At 39.8% G+C, this 22,607-nt stretch overlaps 1 protein-coding gene across 1 annotated transcript in view; it reads left to right on the forward strand.

The window, feature by feature from the left end:
- The first annotated feature begins 1,615 nt into the window (after positions 1-1,615).
- LOC118809092 (transcription elongation regulator 1-like protein) overlaps positions 1,616-22,607 on the forward strand; it is a 128,862-nt gene continuing 107,870 nt past the window's right edge. The window contains exons 1-3 of the mRNA XM_036572052.1: positions 1,616-1,873; positions 6,521-6,667; positions 7,959-8,139. Of these exons, the coding sequence (XP_036427945.1) occupies positions 1,616-1,873; positions 6,521-6,667; positions 7,959-8,139 (586 nt within the window). The remainder of the gene's footprint in view (positions 1,874-6,520; positions 6,668-7,958; positions 8,140-22,607) is intronic.

Here is a 22,607-nt window from a genome sequence, read left to right on the forward strand (position 1 = left end):
ACCTGCAGTTTTGTAAACGCCTGTCCAAATCACGCGCGTCACGCAGTAACGCACCCACTCCGCCTCTCCCCGCGCAGAACACCAGCGAGCTCGCGTGCAACGCTCACGCACAAGCACAGACGCGCGAGCGTTATCATTCCTGCTCTATCTCTGTGGAGTCCGTGGTCGCTCGCAGGACGTCACACAGCCGCAGGCAGAGCGTGCAGCTGCAAACGGCAGGGAGCGTTTATGGGCTGTTAAAGGGAGGGGACTGCCCCCCCGGACCGGCGCGGTGACGGGGGCACTTCTACAGCCGAGGCTCGCGCCGAGCTCTTTTTCTCGCACACTGACCAGAGACGGACGCTCTTAATCGTGGAGAGAGTGCGCGCTTGCCGTGCGCGCGTGGACACAGACTTTCGCCGTCCCGGACACGGACACTTCAGCTGGACGCGTGAACTGGATAGCATCGAGAAAAACCTCTCTCTCTCTCTTTGGTTTCTGCACCAAATCTCTCTCGTGTTTTCCAGCCTCAGCTGCGCGAAAGCGGTGAGTGATGGAGTGATGGAGTGAAGGACTGAAGGACTGTCAAAGAGGGTTTAACCAACTCTACGGATCTTCTCACAGGTGAGTATGACAATCAAATACATCTCACATTTGTGCATGACCGTGACTTCCACTTGCAGCTCGTGGCGACCGACTTGAATGCACAATATGTTGCACTGTCCATGAAGCAGTGGAGCCGAAGCAACGCGCCGCTCACGACAGCGCAAAAACATGCGGTGCACAACACATGAATCAGTGCACTGCATATGAAATAGTGCACTGTATACGAAAGACTCCATCTGAACAGCCCCGCGAGCTCCACTCGCTCTCAGCTTGGCTCTCTCCCGCGTGCGCGTGCTGCAGAATCGGGGAGGGCAGTTTATTTATTAATATTTCAGCACATGTGGGCTGCATGATTACCCCACGGTTCCAAAAGCAACGCTCCTCTGAGCGGGGTTTATGGACTGTAATGGTAGCGCGGGCTGAAGGGGCACGCGCTCCACTCTGACGTTGGAGTTCTAGTACAGTTGATGTGCTCGAGCCAAAAACCTGCTCTTAGCGTGCAGCGTGGGGTGCATGAAACACATGGAAACAGTGCGCAACAGCGCGTGAGGAGTTCAACCCCTCACTTTCCAGCTCAGTTATTCACCTCATTATACAGTAACCACCACGCATTATCCAATAACAGCTGTGGGACTGACATGAAAATGATGTAATGTTGATAATAAAGAGGGCGGAATGGATTAACCATGCATGGAAACGTGAGCTCTCGTATTAAGACACATGGCTGTGCGTAATGTTGATTAACCTACTTTCCACGCTTATTATTCAAATCTTCACTTTATTATTCCGTAACTACTACAAACTAGCCATGTTACCCTAATTAACTGATATGGAAATGAAGCAGTGTTGTTGGTGAAGGGAGCTGAAGGGGTTAAACGCTCTCGCACCCATGCGTAAAAACGCATTAGCTCCGTTTGCTCTGTTTGCTGTTTGTCACATTGTTTTTCTGCTTTCTGCCTCTTTGCCAGCGCCCTCCACCGCCCCCCCCCCACCCCCCCTCCGGGAGCGCCCCCAGGTGTAGGATGTAGCGATGATCCCCGTGCAGCGCGTGCAGGCTCAGGCGCAGGTGTGGCCCGGTGAGCCCCCGCCGCTACTGTGGATGCTTCCGGGTCTCTGCCCTCTCGCCTCCGCCGCCCCGCCTCCTCCGATCCTCGTGGCCTCTCGCGCGCCCCCGCTGCTGCGCGCCGTCTCGCGCTGGCAGCTGTCCTCCAACTCCTGCGAGCCCTTCCTGCCGCTGGTGCGCGCGGCCGAGCCAGTGGTCACACCATTCCCGCTGGCCAGCGTTCAGGTAACTGTGCACGCTCTTGCAAAGCATGGCACTCGCATACACTCAGACTCTAGCACCACATTTGCATATGTTCAGTTTGTGTAACCGCAAAAAGTATCTGCATAATTGCAACAAAAGTATTTGCATATGTTCAGTTTGTATGATTGCAAAAGTATTTGCATAATTGCAAAAAGAAATTTGCATATGTTCAGTTGGTATAAATGCGAGAGGCATTTGCATAAGTGCAAAAATGCATTTACATATGTTCTGTTTACATATGTTTGTTGCTGTAAATAGCATTTGCATATGCTGAGCTTGTATAGTTGCAAAAAATGTATTTGCACATGTTCAGCTTATATAATTGCGAAAAGAGTTTGTATAATTGCAAAATTTCTGTTTCTGCACTTGCAAAACAGAAAAATGGCACTTTTACGTGTTTAGTTGGTGTAAATCTTCCATGTTGCTTTTGATTTGCAGAGTCAGTTAATGGGAAGCTCCCTGTTAGAGCACTTTCTCAAATTCACAGAAATCACAGCTGACATGAACATTTCTTCTGATCTTCACCATTCAAGGGCTGTGCGTTATGGGGGTGGGGGGAGGAGAGGGGAGTGCGTTTGACAAACCTCAGATTAGGCCTCATTAAACCTCATTAAACCTCACATTTTGCCTTGTCATGTTTCACAGTCTCGGCAACTCTTTGCGAGTCAGTCCGTAGCAGACTCATTCCGTTAGAGCATGCCATGGAGGGTAATGGGCTGACCTTGGGTCAGCATTAGCATATTGGCCATTACGCTGAAGGGTATGAATGAGGTTAGCTGAGCTGAGTGTGATGAGTGAAGAAAGTAGAGACATTATTCCTCTGTGCATTTCTTCTTTCTGACCACTAGAGGTGCTGTTTTGTGATGGGTCAGTGCAGGGCACCTCTGGCACGCTAACACAGCATGACATTTACTCTGTGTGGAAGAATGAGGGTGGCTGATAGGTGGCTCTTTATAACAGTTGCATTCAGAGGAGTGTGTCTCACACATTCTGCCAAAGTGGGATGAGATAGTGAAGTGTGTGTGTGTGTGGGAAAGAGAGAGAGAGAGAGAGAGAGAGAGAGAGAGAAAGAGTGAGTCAAAAAATATACAGTGGATTTCTGAATTTATGGAAGATTTTTAAAATCTTTTAATGTGTTATAGAAGTAGGATTTCTTAAAATAGTGAGTATATCTAATTTTTTCCCTGCTTAACTTTAATCTTTATGTTGTATTTTTATAATTTGTCATTAAATTTGAATTGCTATGCTGTATTATCATCTAATTTTTTACATTACTGTGCAAAAGCCAGAGACCACCGTCCATTTATATAATATACCCTCAAAATGGATATTAAGTATAAAAAACATATATTTAACAGACATTACACAGCTAAATGTTCAACAACTAACTTCAACAACTAAATATATCAGGATTCTCAGTATGTATGTCCAACCTTCACTTTCATTACAATTCCATTCTTAACGGAACACTTGCTTTCAGTTTTACAAAGAAATCTGAAGGGATTTTTTTCATGCCTCCAAAGTTCGATCTTAGATGTTGGTTGAATTTTGTTTCTCACAATCCAAGTGATCCTAAACACATTCAGTGATGTTGAGGTCTGGACTTCTTAACAGCTACACATCCCTTCAGAGCCATAACATTGGGGGTCTGCCGGGTCTTGCATACTTGTTAAAGAGTCCTATTTTCTCTAAAGTGTTTAGTCATTTTTGAACTGCAGTTTTGGAAACTCCAGGTTTTTAACTTATTTTCCATTTACTTTCTCTTTCCTCATGCAAGTAGACTCATTTATAGTTAATCTCCTCAGAAATATCTCCTGAAAAAATAATAACCTCTAATTCTACGTAATAGCCATTTTGACTGGAAATTAAATAAGGGTTGAAGGGTGGTCTTGGCTTGAACGTGAGATTTTAGGAAAAAAACCCTTTGGTAACACTTTATTTGGATAGTTCACTTTAGATGCTTTGTAGATACTTAATTTACTTTCAAGTTACATTCAACGTAATATCTACTAAACTGACCATAATGTTCCTAACCCAAACCTTAACCTCAACCCAAAATCTAAACCCAACCCTCACCCTAGTCCTAGCCCTGACCCTAGTACAAATCCTAACCCCAACCCCACCACTGTTTAAAATCAACTGAGTTTCAACAGATAGTTTGTTAACAATTTGAACATCTGTAGATAATCTATAGGGGACTATAGTGGACTATCCAAATAAAGTTAGACCCAAAGTTTAACCGGCACAGAACCTTTACATTATGTGTCAGGATGTCTAAAGGTTCTTTACACTTGCATCTTATTTATAAAAATTATTCTTTAAAAAATCTATTGAAAAGCTATTTTGGGGCTGTGGCTCTCAAACCAGTCCACAATCTCCACATGGTCCACATTTTCGCTCTATCACAACTCCCAACACACCTGAAGCCAACAAGAGGACAGAATAACTGAGAAAACCAAAAGTGCTTCTTCTCTGGCCAGACGACCCTTCTGGCACCTTTATTCTTATTTCTTTTGCATTGTTTATTTACTGTAAAGCTGCCTTGTGATACCTCTAAAGTACAAAAGGTGCTGTATAAATAACGTTGAGTTGGGCTGAGAAAGAGGGAGGGAGTCAGAGGGAAAGGAATACAGTGTACGTAGCTTTTTAACACTGACTCTCTAGTGCACTGCAGAGAGCTCTGGGCTTTGACTGACTTGCGCTGTAGCGAGCAGATGACTCAGCTGGGGAGAGTGTGTCACAAAGTGGTGCTTCCAGCAGCTGAGTGTGGTTAATATTGAACATTGTGGAAATAGATCAGTGATAGTGCAGAGAAGTGACTCCACTCTACAGCACTAAGGATTCTCTTTACGCCTTCGCCGCGCTCCAGGCACATTACGGGAATATAACTGACGGCATGGTGGAAAGTTCATACAGTATGACAACACTGGGCTCGTCTATTAGCGCAGGCAAAAAAGGGGGCTACTAAGCGTGAGCCGAGAGACTTCAGCTAAGAGTCTGTTCTATTTTTATTATGTGCGCATGAATGGTTGTCAGAGGGGTCATATTGGATTAAATGGGCCTTGGCAATCCTGTGGTATTGACCTCTTTGCTGTTTGTAAAATTGATCAGGTCCCTTTGAAACCATAGAGTCTGTCAAAGTGTTATTTATGGAATGTTTATCATGTACAGAATGTTAACCTTTAGCCTTTAATGCTGTTTGATGTTTTATTCCTAGAGTGTTTGTTGAAGCAGTGAATGGAAAGGAAAGGAGCTTCTTAGGGAAGCCCTGAATTGGATACTTGACACAATACAGGATAAGCATGCACATGCACATGCTCATACTCATCCCTAACCCTTAGCTTCAGGCAGTACCAAGAGAATGGAAAGATTTACCTCCGTTTCCCTGCAGTGTTTTCCTAAACGTATTGGTATTCATGACTTGTGATTTTATCCCTGATTTTGTCAATTTGATTTGTTCTGTTTTGGCAGTTTTTCCCTTTCTTTCCGTGTTACAATAGGTATTGTCACAAAGCAGATTTGCAGAATCATAGGAGCAGGCCCCTAGTGAGAATGCCCCTGGCCCTTAGCTGTTGAAATAAGGAAGTGTTGCCTTTGGCTAAATAAAGATATTCCATCTTCACACATTTGCCTTGCACTCAGTCTAAAAATCCCTTAGGGTCTGGATTTTTTATTCACTCTCAGTCTGCCTATAGGTGCAAAGATAAGATTTTTCAGGGGAAAAAAAACATGAAGATTCTAATATATCACTTACATATCACTTAAATCATTTAGTGAGTGTCACTGACCATTATGTTTTTAACCATACACTTAAAATAAGGGTGCCTCAGAGTTCTTTGAGCGATGCCATAGAGGAACAACATTTTGTTCCCTAAGGCAGTGGTTCTCAAACCAATCCTCAGGGACTCCACAGTTTTGCTTGTTCTCAACACACAGGGATAGAGCAAAAATGTGGAGGTCCCTGAGGACCATTTAAACAACCACTGCCCTAAAGAATCACGATCATCCATTGAAAGTGTTTAGGGAAGAGAATCATGCAAAGAACCTCTTGTGGAACCTTTATTTTGAAGTGTGTACTCTGTGTTTCTGATGTGACTGTCTTTTCTAATGTTAAAGAAACAGACTGTGCTGTACACTGACATTGTACTGTCATTCATAAGCCAATTTTCCTTCCTACTACAACACCTTCATTTTGTGGTCTCAGTCATTGCATTTTTATTGTGCAAATGTTCACATTTTTATTGCATATTGATTGAACTCTCTGTCTTTGTGAGAGCAATCATGATGAAAAATGTGCAGAGCTCACTCTAATTCATATCAAAAGTACTTTATTTGGTTAAATCATATGCATATCTGATATATATATATATATATATATATATATATATATATATATATAATCAGGACAGCCTTGCATGTAAGCTGAAATGTTAATAAAGTACTCAACTTAAACTTTGTTCAACCAAATAAGCTTTCTATACTTGATTGAAGTGCGTTCTCATTCTTTTTGTCTTTGTCTGAGCACTTGCCAGAACTAATTCTCTGCATGTAAATTTGGCTACATTATGTATTTCTGTATTTTGGATCTCTATCCTGTAACTCATGAATGCTCTCTCTCCTCCCTCTCAGTGGGAGCTTCCTTCCAGGCCTCCGATGCTGAGTTTTCAGCCCTCTGCAGGAGTGGATCTGGTCCCAGTGTTTCCGCCCTTGTACCGCACCCTGCTGCCCCCACACTACGGCAAAGCCTGGGTGGAGAAACGTGTGCCGGACTACAAGGTGAAAGACTGTAGTGCATTTTACTGTGATTTTTCTATCATTAGTCCACTTATAACATTTGTATTATGTGCTAAAAAGAGTAGGTAAACAGGAATGAAACTGTCACTGGGGCAGTACCCCTCTTGTTGCTGGGGTGGGACCCTCAAGGGTACATCTCAGTACCTTTAGTCAGGGAACAGAATTGTATCATAATCCATTGAAATGATATTGTCTAAGTTGTATTGACTCCACACACCCCGTCTCGTCTCCAGGCTTTTTATTTTATTGTTCTGTTTTAAAACATTAGGTTATGAAAAGGTACATATATGTACTTTGCACCTGGGAAAAAATATATATATATATATTTAAGGTGCTCAATCGGACCTTGGAACCTTAGACTGTTGTACCTGTGAGGGAACACTTACATTGTTTGTACCTTGATGAATAAAAAAATGTACCTGCACAGAACCTTTATTTCTAACAGTGTATTTACTTTTACATGAGCTTTTTCCAACCTCTTATCCCTTAGAATTAAACAGGCTGTTTTTGTTACCTTTTCAACCAAATCATGCAAAAGACCTCTGTTCTGAATGGCTGCTCGGTATTGTGCCTAGTTAAAAAAGTAGTTCAGGGTTAGGAAACATGCATAATAAATTGTTAAGTGTGAGCTGAAATTTAAAAAATTACTCAGGCAGCCAGGAACTTCATAACGAACCACAGTTTTGTCTCCACTCCAGTAACTGTGCTAAAGAATGTCCACAGGAACAACACTCTGCATCACTTCAATGTGAACGGGCAACCTAACCTGCTGTAGACTGATAGGGCAGTCATCTATAGATTTGTTGATGATTAATTCAAACCAGCCTGTGTCCTTAGATAGACTGTATGGACCGATATGTTTCAAAACTTTAATAACATTCACACGGTACATTAAACTCTTCTTTAAAAAAAAAAGAAAAAATTATTTTCCTCCTGGTATAAACCTTTCGAAGTGCTTTCTGTAAGAGCACAGGAGCTCTCCATTAAACTCTAAGGGGTTATGACACTTTTCTAATGGCACTTTATTATAGTATTTTGGCTTAATTGTAGCTTTGTGCAAAACAATGAATGTTTAGGTAATGGACTATTTTCCAGTGCTGAAGGTTAATTAAAACAGTATTGCAGCAAATTAACACTTTTCCTTGCAGCACAACTCTAGTGAGAATTTAATGCTATTTTGGATGCCCATTACACCCACTATGCAGAAGCAAACAGCACAACGTTGCAAAGTGTTTTAAAAGTGAGCTTTAGCGTTTCATTCTCTTGATTATAGGTTTATCTTAATAACAGTCTGGCTCTGGAGACCACCTGGATCAGCCCGGAGGAAGTGGGCATTTTCCAGCGGCAGGAAAAGCCAATGCTGATGACGAATCAAGTGGCAATGAGCATATCCAGGCCGACTGCCGCCTCCAGGAATTTCCACACTCTTCTTTTGACGCCCAGGCGTGTTTCAGGTAGGAGGGAGAATTTTCTAATCCTCTATTCTCTTGGCCTGGCCACTGATGGCCTGCTGTCAACCCAGCCTTTTTTATCGAGGGGTTTTATCGCTCCCTGCTTCTATTCCAGGCCGTTTTAACAAGTTTCTGTTCTCCTGGGTTTAATCCCCTCTCTTTTTAACTGCATGTAAAGCTATCGGGAGGCTGTCAACTTTCGTTTTACGGTGCCCCTAAAAAACATTAGGGCTGCCATGCTGTCTGCATGTTAATGTGTGGGAGGGGAGGCTGTGTGATTGGTGCTTGTGAAATCGAACTGAAATTGGCCACATTTCTGCATCTCTCCAGGCATAAATTCATCTCTGCAGCTACAGTATGTGACAGTGTAATGCACCCACATACTGTATACTGATTTTACACAAGACATGAGAGGAAGACAAATGAGTAAGAAATCATTAACCCCTTAAACTACAAGGGCAAACACTTGAATTCCTCTCATAACTACATAACTTATGTAGTAGTTTCATAATAGGTACTTGTGTGCATGGGTAAATTGACAATTTGATCATTGTGATTGCAGTAATGTCAAGCACGTGGAAGCAGTAATTGGCAACTTTGCTGCTTAAGTCTTTAAGACCAATGCAAGAATGTGGTTATTTCTGCCATTTAATCTGCTGTTCTCCGCAGATATTGCAATACTGCAGTGCTGCTGTTGCATTTCTTAGATATGTAAAGAACAGGAACATTCATACATTTGTATTTAGTTCATCTCAAAAACTACACTTTTAAATGAGCAAACACATTAATAATATGCCACATATCAATTACATTTTGTTGTTACTCTGGTTAAACACAACAATAGTAATATTCACCAATCCTAAATGTGCTCTGAATAAGCTTGTACACTCTCAGAAATATATTTCAGCAATAAAGAAAGCCTTGTGCATCTTTTAGACAGTGATAGAAAAGTACCCAGAAAGTGCTGATTGCACATGCTGATATGTTTCCTTATGGCCACGTTTATGTGCACATGCTGTATCTCCTCCAGCGGCAGATTGAAATGAGTTAAAGGGGCCAAACACAATTTCTCTGAATGGATTGCTGGCAAGATCCTTGGCTCTATATGGTTAATTGCGCACGTTTAATGGTATGAACAATCCTCCACAACCAACCATCACTGGAGCATTAGCCAAAAGTACCAAGTACAAGTGAGAGTTTGAGATGGAAGTCATTAATTGAAAAGGAAATTGCCAGTTTTCACACAGTGGAAAAGGTTCTTTCAAAGATCCATGTTTGATTTTCAGTGGCCATGGTAGGAAACTTAAAGTGATGATGTGTGGCTACAGTATAAAATGAGTACTTTAATTAGGCCTCATTGAGCCTACAGCTAATGTGAATATCCTTTTTGCCCCTGTGAATGATAATATAGTCTAACAGGATATTTAATAAAGACCTATCTGACAGAAACCTCACTAAGGCCCTGTCTACACCTGTTTGGATTTTTGAAGACTTACTTTTTTTCTACATTTTCGCCTTTCATCCAAACCATTTTTGTGAAAAAAATCATTAAAGTTGAAAGAGGTTATTGAGAGAGCTCTCAAGGATGGATGTTACTGTTTTCATGTATTGAACATGCAGAGCTCTGTCTGGAACACAGCTGATGACTGAGTTGTTTCTATGTGCTTGGCAATTTGTGGGAGATTTAGGCATGATAACATGTTTATAACTGACCTTAGCTTTACCTTTCATCCAGACTATTGGGGCGCTTGTGGTAATGTACTCAACTGTATCAACTAGATTGCAATTCTTAAAAATTCTTCAGTGATTCTAAAGATAAGTGACTTGATGATCGTAAAGCAAAGTCCTTCAGGTTTTATTAGGATTGTGAGGACATTTCATAGACAATGGTGTAGCCAAGGCAAAAAACAAAGCCCAAAATAAATAAATAAATAAATAAATTACAGTAGGCTTTCATTTGTTGTTTAAACTTTTATTTTCTGTCAGAAATCAAGCTTTGATAACACAAAATGCTGTTGGTGTGGACAAAAAATTATTTTCGAAACTGGAAATCTTAGGCCTCATCAACACATACTGGCATATTTTTAAAAATATCCCAGTATGTGTTGATGAGGCCTAAGAATTTCATTCAACCCAATAGTAGTGTTGGAGTTGCGAGTAAATTATTACCATCAATTAGGGTTAGAAATTATCATTATTAATCATAATTCTCACAAGTGGGACACCAGTCCAACAGGACAAAATAGTCTCCGAATTAGGTATGTTTGACAGTTAACCCAGTGGAGATAACGCAGTTGATAACTATATGAAAAGTATTAATGTTCTCAATTTCTGAAGGAAACATGGTTACTCAAACATGGTGTAATTATTTCTTAGCTGTTAGAACATCTGTGATATGAGACACACACACACACACACATAAGTAAAACAATCACAAAGTTTAATCATAAAGCACTTGGTAAAACGAGTAATTTCGAATATATGTAGAAAAAGAAACAGATAATAGAATACAAAGTAAGATGAACTTACTGAAACTAAGACCTAGGGCTGACCAACAGCATGTGTCTTTGATCTGTTTCGTTTGGGTATTGTGGAAAAATAAACAGTGCACCATTTAAGATCCATACGTTTGCATGCATTGTCTCATCATGTGACAAGAGGAATTCAGAGTGGGATCTGTCAAAGGGGTGGGAGCCAGAAGCACCAGCTCAGAGCTTGATTACTGAAAATTTGAGGTTAAAGTAAAGGTTGGGATTAAGGTTTGAGAAAATTTAAGTGAATTCACTACATATTTATTTGCATGTAAATTAAAGACAGTGTAAGCATCTACAAAGCATCTGTTGTGGGCCAGCTGAATAATAAACCAGCACTTTAAGGGGTTAACTTGCACAAGGGACAGAAGACCTGCTGTGTTGCAATAGTCTGTGAAAAGTGTCTCTTCATAGCACTTGGAGAACTTCCAAAAATTGAGTTTCTATACTCTGACAAAGACACAGAAAATAGACTTGGGTTAGAGGCACACACCTGCGTAGTTTAGATGCCTATAATAGAGCACAGTCCTGCAGCAGGCACCTGTGTGTACTGCTCTCTGTCCCCCTGTAGACTTGCATTCTCAGCTGGACTGAGATGGATTAGTTTGCAGGTCCACTTGTGTGATGCTGAAGGATTAGTCCTTGAGAGATGAAAAGTTCACCCCGTGGAGGATTTTGTCTTCCTGTGAAAAAGACTGGGAAATACGGAAGGCTTAAAACACAAGCAGGGACGTGACTATGGTTTTGATGTGTTTTGTATGTACATACGGCTGCTTATTTCAGCTGGATCGCACACCAAGGTGCTTTGCAAAAGGTTAAAAGAGATTTTACTTAGTATAATGTAAACAGATGATGGTCCAGTCCATGCATAACTGGCCAGTGGTATGTTTTTTGTTGTTCTGGCTCTGCACTCCAGGACATTGAATCTGAAATGAAACCATAAACAGTTGGACAGTTGGTTTGCTTACTTGTTTCTTTGCCAGTTGTATGGCATAGCATGATCATGTGGTGCACCAGAATTCTAACAAACACTCTAAAGCTGTGGCATTTGCATCTTGAAGCTGTCACATTTTGATCTGTTGTAGGACCAAATAATTGTTAATATCAGTAAAGCAGGTCATTGTCAAAATCAGTTGTTCAGTCGTCACCCGAGTGATGCAGCTGTCTAACCATTGAGCCTATCAAAAGGTTGCGAGTTCAATCCCAGGTGATGCCACAGCCCATTATTGCCAGGAGTCCAAGAGACCATTTTTGGCCTCACTCTGTCTGAGTGAGTAGGGTGGCTCTTCCTCTCTCCCCATCACTCAGCACAATGCTACCCAACACAGGGATCTGTTAGCACTGTCCTCCAAGCATGTTGATCCTGATGTTGACGTTGCAGTTTCAAGTTTCGGTGGTTGGTTAAAGGTATTTTTAAGCACATTCTTGCTTTCACCCTGCCAGCTCAGTAGCATTGTGTGATAGAGGGAGATCTAGATAGCAGGTGGGAGTTGATGATGACTAAATCAGAGAGAAAAACAGGGTACAAATCAATGAATAATAGGTTTGATATGAATTAAAATATAGCAAAAACCTTCACGAATTAATGATTACCGATGCAGAAAACTGATGAACAAATCAAAAATACTCTGCAGCATGGAAACATAAATGTGTCAAATACATAAAAGTACAACACGACCTCATGGGATTCACCACAAGAGGCAGATCACAGACTAAAGTGCATAAAACGCCTGAAAAAGTCTGGCACAAACTGTTGTAGACAGATGCAATGAAGATGAACCTGTAGCAGAGTGATAAAATGAGGAAAGTGCGGAGATAACACAAAAAGAACTGCTTATAATCCAAAGCACATCACCTCATCTGTGAAAGATGTTGGCATGGGCATGTATGGGTGCCAGTGGAAATGGCATTTATGATGATTTATTGATGATGTGGCTGCTGTTGGCAGCAGCGGCCTGAATTCTGCAGTAAACAGAAGCTTCTTAGCTCTAGCCTGCTCAGATTCAACCAAATGCATCAAAAATCAATATTTGGTGTCTCACCTTGCAGCAATGAACAACATCATGCTACTTTTCAGGAGTGTGGAATATTCTTGCCTGGTCAAGTCGTCCTGACCCTTATTTCACTTTTTGAAGACAAGACTAAAGGCAAAAAGGCCCTAGAACAAGCAGGAATTGAAAATGACTGCATTAGAGGCCTGATGCAGCACCACCAGGTTAGATACTAAGCATCTGCTCTTGTCTTTAGGCTGTCATTGATTACAGAGGATTAGAGCCAAACCCTAAACATACTAAATGTTTTATTGTTTAGGGGCTGAACAGTTTTCTTAGTCTAGGTTTAATCTGGGTCTAAAAACTGTCACTATGTTAAATTGTGTAATGGACTGGGTGGATGTATAAAGGACTGTAATTCCTTTATACATCCTATGACATAGTATACTACGTATACTAAATGTACACTGTAGGGGAGAATGGAGCACAACTATATTTTGGTTCTTGCGAAATAATAATAAAAAAAAAGACTTAAGTTGGAATAATCATGTTTTTATACAAGCAACAAATAAACACCTGAACTTTTCTAGCTGTAACGAGACAGAACCAGCCAGACGCTTGTGGTAAAAAACAAGAAAGGGTTTGACAATACTCATAGTCGGAGAATGACAAACATAACACAAGACAAAAAGGCAAAATCAGTAAGTCCAAAAATATGGTTAGAAAAACATCAAGACAGTATCACAGACAAAAACACTCTACAGGGAGAAGCAACATGTCACAAAAAACCCTAAAGGCTTAAATACTAAGCTAGATCTAGTCATATGATACACATAACAGGTGAGACTGGTTAGTACTCAGGTGAACGGGAACTGTGATTGGTGGATTGTGAAGTTTCGTTGGTCATGTGATCTCCCAAAGGGTTTCTGGGAAATGGAGTCTTTGAGAATGTCAGAGCTGGAGGAATGCGTGACATATTCCATGAGTGGGGTTAACTGTAACAGACAGAGGGTTAGTTGTAACGCTTGCTAGAAGAAATCTGATGATACATTATATATATATATATATATATATATATATATATATATATATATATATATATATATATATATAGACACACACACACACACACACACACACACACACACACACATACATACATACATGTATCAAATTATATATGAAAACTGACATGAGACTGTGTGTCAAACAATGACAAAATTATTTTTGTCCAGTGTAAGGCAGCAAATACAAAACATCAGTAGAATATGGAACATTGGTTCTGAATAACTACAGCTTTACCAACCATTAATGTTAATTTCATTAATATACTTATTCAAAACCAAAATACTAAAATCTGAAAGATTTATAAAGTAGAAGACAATCCCTGTTTTCAGATGTTTTCTTTTTCTTTTTAAAATCTGTAAACATATGGAACAAAAAGACAAAATTTACTTATTTGTCTTTGTTTACTAAAGCTGGCTTAGTTGTAACACCATGTAACTACACGGAGAACTGACCCTGCAATACGGATGCTGTACTTAAGCCCAGCTAACACTTGCTGTGAGCTTGTCACATGATTCAACATAGTGCTACGTTGTCAGGAACAAGATGGTGATTACAGTAATAAGGTTGGATTTTGTGATTTACATAAACAGCTCAGAAATCAAGGAAACTTGTATTGAAAAAAGTTACTTACATGCCCTGAAAACACAAGTCCATGTTAAATTGCTGCATTAGGTTGTTCCCTGACATCCCATATTATATATTAAATAATATGATGTAATTGTTTTTACAACTAGGTGACAAGACACACACATTCTTTTTCAGTCGTGTCAAGACATATGATCTCATCACTGACCAAGTTCTCAGAGCTGTCTCTCTCTCTCTCTTTCTGTCTATCTATCTCTCTCTCCCTACCTTTCTGGGTGCTAGCCTTTGATTGCTTCACGGAGACTGTGGCATGTCCTGCCGTTTGTGTCGTAATTAACCAATCAATTACTCCTGTGGGTGAGTGAATAGCTGTCAGAGAGGTGCACTCCAGCAGAGGCTGGTGGGAGCCACTAGCTTAACGACCGCATGTGTCTTTCACTGCGCTGCTGACAAGGCTGACCTGTCCACACCTTTATCAAATCACTGTCGGGGTGAGAGAGAACGAGCTAACAGGGCTGCTCAGCTGGAGCTGGACTGGAAAGTGAAGCCCTGTGAGATGTTATCCAACAGCGTGGATCACTCCAGGTGTCTCAACCTGTCAGGACTTTGTGCTGTAAGGGTCATGAGGTTGAAAGTGAGTGATGGCATTCAATGACTCCTTGTATATTAGACCGGTCTCATGGTTGGTCTGTGGCATTTTCTTTTGACAGAGTGCAAAAATCATTAATGATAGAAATGACATCTGTATATGTACCTGTATACCTTCTGATCTACACTCTTAAATGGTTCTGTACAGAATCATTGTGTTTACTAAAGAACACTTGAAGAACCACAATGGCTGTATGTAGATCCATGAACACTAAAAAACCATGGTGTAATAGTTCTTCAGATTGATGGAGAATGGTTCTATATAGCAACAACAAAGGGTCTATCTATTGTCACAATGAAAAACTTTTAACAAACAACAAGAACCCTTTTTGGAGCTATTTAGAACCATTTTAAAAAAGGTTCTATATATGCTTTAATGGATATTTGTATGGTGAGGAACCATCTTTATACAATACATTCTCAATCAATCTGAAGAACTATTTCACCATGCAGAGATCCAAGTATGCAAATGGTTCTTTGAGTGTTTATGGTTCTATACAGAACCGCTATCTTTACTAAAGAACCCTTGAGGTTCAATCTTTTTTAAGATTTCCTTCTGTTTTTGTATCTCATAAGCATTTCAGACTGGGGGCCAGATGTACTGAGCCTTTTGTGCCAGGTTTCATGTGCAAATTAGAGGTTGGAAAAATAATCAATTCTTAGATGCATCGTAGTTCTCTCTTGACAGATTTTGAATTGATTCGCAAATTGTCATAATCAGATTTATAAAAAATGCTTTGCTTCTCCTGTACAGTAAAATCAACTCAGAGACTTTATCAAGTAGGATACTTTGGCACAGCCTGGCTTGGAGGAGGAAAACAAATGCTTTGTAGTCACAACAAAGAAGAACACAAGGAAGAACATTTATTATCAGGGATGCCAGACAAAACTTGTCAATTAACAAAGTAAAAGTGTGTTTCTTAATGATGGTAAAAATCTGCTAAATTACAGTCAATACATTCCTTAGAAATACTGCCGTTTACTATGATTCAAGAATATTTTACCATTATAACAACAACAGTACAACCATAAAGTGTGAAATACATACAGTGCTGAAAAATACGAAATAACATTAGAGTATGTCAAGATATACAAATATATAATATAATATATATAATATATATATATAACACACACTATAGATAACACCGATCAGGCATAACATTATGACCACCTCCTTGTTTCTACACTCATTGTCCATTTTATCAGCTCCACTTACTATATAGGTGCACTTTGTAGTTCTACAATTACAGACTGTAGTCCATCTGTTCCTCTGCATACTTTGTTAGCTCTCTTTTTTTTATCCTGTTATTTAGTGGTCAGGACCCCTAAGGACCCTCACAGAGCAGGTACTATTTGGGAGGTGGATCTTTCTCAGCACTGCAGTAACACTGATGTGGTGGTGGTGTGTTAGTGTGTGTTGTGCTGGTACGAGTGGATCAGACACAGCAGTGCTGCTGGAGTTTTTAAACACTATGTCCACTCACTGTCCACTCTATTAGACACTCCTACCTTGTCAGTCCACCTTGTAGATGTAAAGTCAGCTCATCTGCTACTGCACAGTTTGTGTTGGTCATCCTCTAGTCCTTCAGCAGTGGTCACAGGATGCTGCCCACAGGACACTGTTGGCTGGATATTTTTGGTTGGTGGACTATTCTCAGTCCAGCAGTGACACTGAGGTGTTTAAAAACTCCAGTAGCACTGCTGTGTCTGATCCACTCGTACCAGCACAACACACACTAACACACCATCAGTGATTTAACAAGAAAATATGGTGCTAATTATTTTTAGATCTCACTCTGTTCTGAGATCTCGCTTAGATCTAACATTTCTGATGAAAATGAAACACTATGAGCTATATACAACGTGTGATACAACAAATTAAAAGATGTAGCTAGATCAAGAGGTGAAAAAAGTGTTGAGAAATTCCTACCCCCAGTGCAAGTAGGATACATTCTGCTTGAAAACGCATACATTCCATGGAAATGGAAAAACACAAAATGCACAGATGTAGATGGAGGATCATGCAAAACATGAGAGGATTGTGCAAAAAAATAGGTGTCACTAATTCTATTCAAGGTCTAAAAAGTTTCTGAGACAGTTTGCCTTTTGTTTTTGCGAAAAGCAAAAAGAAGTTTTGTCGGAAGATTTCCTTGAACAATTTCAGTTGTTGTCGTGAATAGACAGAGGCACAGGCCTTGAAGACATAGCGAGAGAATATTTACAGAATGATGCTATTTCAACAGACTAATGCTATTTTGACTCTCAGAACTTCTCCAGAGTTTGCTTCGTGACTCTTGTAGCACTGAATCACAGCCATGTAGAATACTTTGTTGGGACAGAACTTAAATTATTAATGCTTAACACTGCTGAACATTTTCTCTTTCGTTCTGAACTTGATGTTGTGCCTCTTAAACCCTGCGCCTCACAATCATAGCACAGTTTGTTGGCACAGTTTGTGTGATTAGCTATAACCTAAGCTGAATATTTGAGAATTCAGACTGAGTGAGCCTTTATTGCAGATCCATCAAGTCATGTTTTGTTCTGTGCCTTCATATGCATACATCTGGCTCTGTCATAAGAAGTGCTGACACAGGAACAATCTTTAGCTTGCTATCCTTATGACTATGCACATATGGACATGGAAAGTGGGGGTGGTGAGGGGGGCTGCAGTCTCTCCAGATTTGAGGATTGTTGCAACTGTTTAAAATTATTTAATATAACACCTTGAGTGTAGTAAAGTCCTATGTGGGCTTGTTTTTGGATGGTGTATGTAGTTTTAATTTCTGTATTATTTCTATGTTTTCAAAATCTGTAGCAGCTGTGCACTGTTTAAGTTACATATGAGTTACATACAATAATTCCCTACTTTTTGAATATATTATGTTTCTAACAATTAAACTGGTCTACGTTGTGGTGTTTAACCTTCGAGACCCCTCAGCTGGCCGCTGTGTATTTCACTGTAATGGCCATGGATTGACGTGATTTAATTAGGTGAATTCTGACATAAAACAGTAATCTTCAATACAAATTCAATACAATACAAAAATAAATGCTGGATAGTTAGTTTTATAATTAAGATATCCCAGTGTTCAATTTGTAACAAAACATTTTACACATTTACAAATCGATTATTATGATGGACAAGACTAAAAGACTTACAGCATTTAATGTTCTGTTTATCAGATTTGGAAGTTTAAGTTTTAGAAGCAAATCTTTAAAAGCTTCGTTTAGCGATGTGTTTTCATAATGATAGGTATTTTAGCTGCTTTACTGAACACAAAGCCAAGTTCATGCTGCAGTGCAAGCAAGAAAACTCTGGGAAACAAACCTAAATCTTGTTTAGTATCAATGACAGCAGGTTATTTCAGTGTTTGATGCTTGTATCTATTTCAAGAGACATTTCATAGACTATATGAATCAGCTAAACTGGTCAGTGAGTCAGATAGCTCTCTGGTTTCCTCTTTACTTTCTGAACAAATGAATGTATATTCGGTTCCTTTTGTGTAGACACTGATTATCTTTTACTTACTACTTAGTATCTTGTACTTCAGTCTTCAGTTCAGTTTAAAGAAAATAAGGAGGCTTGCCAAATCGTAGCTAGAGAGAATTCTTAGGCTAAGTATGAAGCCTTTAGCTATGTGAGTGTGACATGATGATTTTATCATATTAAATCATGATGAAAAACGGTTTCCATGCCACATATCAACAATCTGATTGGTTGCCACTCGGCTCATTTGCATAAAGCTTATCCCGATGGAATAGAGAATAGAGTAAGCAGGGTGTTCACCAGTGGTTTGTGGTGTCAGTTATATGCGTATGTTATCGTTTCTCACCACATTATAACATTATGATGTAAATTATCCAAAAAAAATCATTTTGTCTGACATCAGTGCGCATGTTCTTTAAATTTCAGCACTCAAAACACTCCTGACTCAGACCTGTATGGGTCAACAAACTGTGTTTGGTGAAGAAAAGAGCACCTTCTGCAGAAAACCTCACTACTTATATGATCATCTTAATAACTGTACACAGTCTGCTTTACTATGTGGGAATGTGTATTAAAGAAAAAGAGAGATAAATAAAGGACTTCATACATTTTTAAAACATTGATATTACGCTAGTAGGGCACCACTGGCCTTTTATTGAAAACACAGTTTGACAAATAACGCATCTTAAATCAATGACTTTGAAGATGATGGAACACAAAAAAAGTGATTCATGGATCTGATTTTACAGTTGCTTATACTACTCGCCTGTCAAGCGAGTCAAATATTAATATTTCATCCCTGATATAATCCAGCCATATACTTAGCATGTTACTCAGCATAGAGGAAAGCATCATGCCTGTGTCTATATGGTCAGCATTGAACTGTAGCGTATTAAATATTTGATAGAATGGAAATTTTTCAGTGAGCGTGTAAGCTTATGGTGCACTCTCCCTCTGTAGATAAAATAAAACATAACCAGCTACATGATGGTGAAAATACAACAAATATAAATGCGCTCAACATGCTTGTCTATCTTGTTGGTATATCTTTCTCTCAATTTGTTTGCAAATCTCAAAACATTCTCCCAGAGAATAGAAAATACTCTGCTATTGAATTGATGCCAAGTGTTGAAGGAAGCCACTGATATATCCACTCCAGTTGTTCTTATTCAAATGAAGTTCATTGCATTTGAAACTTACAGATTATCATCACTGATGCAACTAAACTTTATGAATCCTATATTCATTATGCTTTATAACTCAATTTATAAGGTGTTATATACTTCATAATATCTGGCTTGGTTGAGTTCTTATAAGTAGTTATAGTTACATGCATCAAACAAGAGCATATAGCTTTGCAATGTCAGATTTCAGAACACACTAAAATCTGCATTCATAAGAACATTGTCAACATAAACACTTGTTTTATGACACACTTTAAAAAGGTATGTATTCTGCATTACAACAGACTGATATCTAGGCAAAAATTTGTTGGGTATAGTTACCTCCACCATCAACAGAGGTGAGGTTGGCCTGGACACATGAATGAAAGGGTACTAATAATTGTGGCACACAGATTTGAGAAAAATATAAATTTCCTGATAAGATTTTTTTTTTATCTCAATCATTGTATTTCAAACAAAAGTCAGAGTTTTGTTAATACTATAAATGAAAAAGGATCAAAAGAATGAAAAGGAACAGTAATAAAGGATGATTTTACAGCTTTTTTGCTCATGTTTACCAGGGGTGCCAATATTTGTAGAGGGCTCTGTATATGTGTATAGTAAGCACAGTTATACGTACGCCAAGCTGAGTTTCTCCTCTGGCTGTGGTGGCTGATCCATACAATCCTCTAGACATAACCACTGCCCTTATAATCGCAAGCCACAAAGGTCAGCAGCAGACCAACTGCTCTTTCTCCAGGCACCGTCTCTTCATCCGGTCTGTGTACACAAGCACACATTTCTCCGAATTTGGATGTGTGCTAGCTTATGTGGGCTGGCTCTTTTTGTCTAACTCTCTGGAGCCAGGCTGTTTGAGGGATTGTGACACATAACTTTGAATGCTAACGCCCGCTATCTCTGGTTAGCTGGAACAGTTTCTGTGCATTGTTCCTTTGTCAGTCGTGATAGCACAGCTTGGCTGGCCATAGATGTTGGTAAAATACAGACAAAGACTTTGGAATTGCTTAAATGAATCTAAAATTAGCCCACAGCTCTGTGCTGAAAGGAGTTGCGCTGCACAGTTTGTACTTTAAGATCAGGCATTAGCATACCAAAGTGTTTAACTAAGTTTATAATCAGATTGAGGGTGATAAATTGATGTATGTTTGAGTGATGGTAGAGAGTAATACATGCTTTCGATATGTGTTAGCCAAGCAACCGGTCAACCAGAGCTGTAGACCAAGGAAGCTAGGTCTAAGTCAAGTAAGTTAAACAAATCAAGATTCAGTATTGTACAGTAACAGAGCAAGAATACAAATTGATGTTTTGTAGACTTGGTCAGGCATAATGAACTGAGGGCTGAAGGAGAGTTTGCTTATTTTTGTATAATACACTAACTAGGCCTGGCTATTGACTGAGCCATGTTCCACTCACAAATGTAGCTACTGCTGGTATTGTTGGTAGGCAACAATAGGCAAAAATCCCATTCAGCCTAATAAGTACTTTTAGTACACAACTATATACTATATATTCTATGGACAAAAGTACTGGGGCACCTACAAGAGCTTTTAATGACATCCTTTTGAAGTTAATCTGCATTAACTTCTCTTGCTGATGCTGCTCCAGAGGCAATCTGGAGCTCTTTAGTGAGTGATTCAACAAAGGATAGGCACTGTGTGCTTCAGCACCCAGCACTGGCCTCACTCTGAGTTTGCAGGGTCTACCACTTTGTGGTTGAGCTGTTGTTGCTCAAAGATACTTCCATTTTACGATAATAGCACTTACAGTTGACCGGGGCAGATATAGCAGGACAGAAATTTCACAAACTGACTTCTGAAAGAGGTGGCATCTGTTACGGGACGGCAGAGAGGCAGACCCAAGTGCAGAGAGGAAAAACCTGTGAGAAAGGGTCTTAAATGAATTAATGAGGTGATGGAGTATGAATGACGTGATTCTGCACGTTGGGGTGGCTCAGAGCCAGGCTTGAACTGCCGACGTACTGAATGGTGGTCCAAGGAGTTACTCCTGCACCACGGAGAAGCACAGGCAAAAAATGGCGGGAAAGGGCAAACAAAGGGGATGCTGAAAACAGCATGCTCAAACAAAGGCAGAGATAGAAAAGTAAAATAAAAGATAATCAGAAAACAAAAGACATTTCATCTGTAATTATGAGAGGAAGATCAGCTTTATGTTTCACCTGTTTGTTCTTTGTGGAACAAACATTTTTTGGTGCCGTTTCTTGCTTAAGTCTTTTGTCTTTTAAGTAGTTTTGGGGCAAATTATTCTTTTTTATCCCTCTTTTTCTTATTTCTGTTGTTTTGGGGCAATTTCTCTTTTTCAGCCCTTTTCTTTTCTTTTCTTTTCCTTTATTTTTTGTCTAAATACCTACCTGGACTAAGTACCGTACTGGTCACCCCTTTACATAAGTTTGACAAAGCATGGCTGTTTGCCACGGCCTTAAGTAGAGGAGTCCACATGTGTGCCAGGTTGGGCCTAATCAGCCCAAGGGCTTATGGGAATTGGAGTTTCATGAACTGGTGGCACCTCCCCGCCATTGCCCTCTGCTGACGGCTGGCAGCACAGGCTGGACCCTTACAGCATCCTATGATAGTGCCATGTTTAAGGTCGCTGAGCTCATCAGTATGACCCATTCTACTGCCAGTGTTTGTCTATCGAGACTGCAAGGCTATGTGCTTAATTTTATCCACCTGTTAGCAATGGGTGTGGCTGAAACTCCTGAACTCAATTAGGAGGGTTGTCTCAATACTTTTGTCCATATAGCGTATGTCAGTTATTCACTTTCCGCTGTGCTTCATAATGTTGAGTTTAGCATGCTATGTTATGCTGGACTAATTGTAGCGAATTTAAATCAGCAAGTTGTAAATGACAACAATCTCTGCAGAATTTGCTATCACAATAAAAAGGGATGTAAGTAGAGATGCAAATAATAGGTAAAAATGTCATCAGACAGATGCATACCTGTCAACTTATTCCT

This window comes from Colossoma macropomum, unplaced genomic scaffold (genome assembly GCF_904425465.1).
Source record: "Colossoma macropomum unplaced genomic scaffold, Colossoma_macropomum, whole genome shotgun sequence".
Taxonomy (NCBI): Eukaryota; Metazoa; Chordata; class Actinopteri; order Characiformes; family Serrasalmidae; genus Colossoma; species Colossoma macropomum.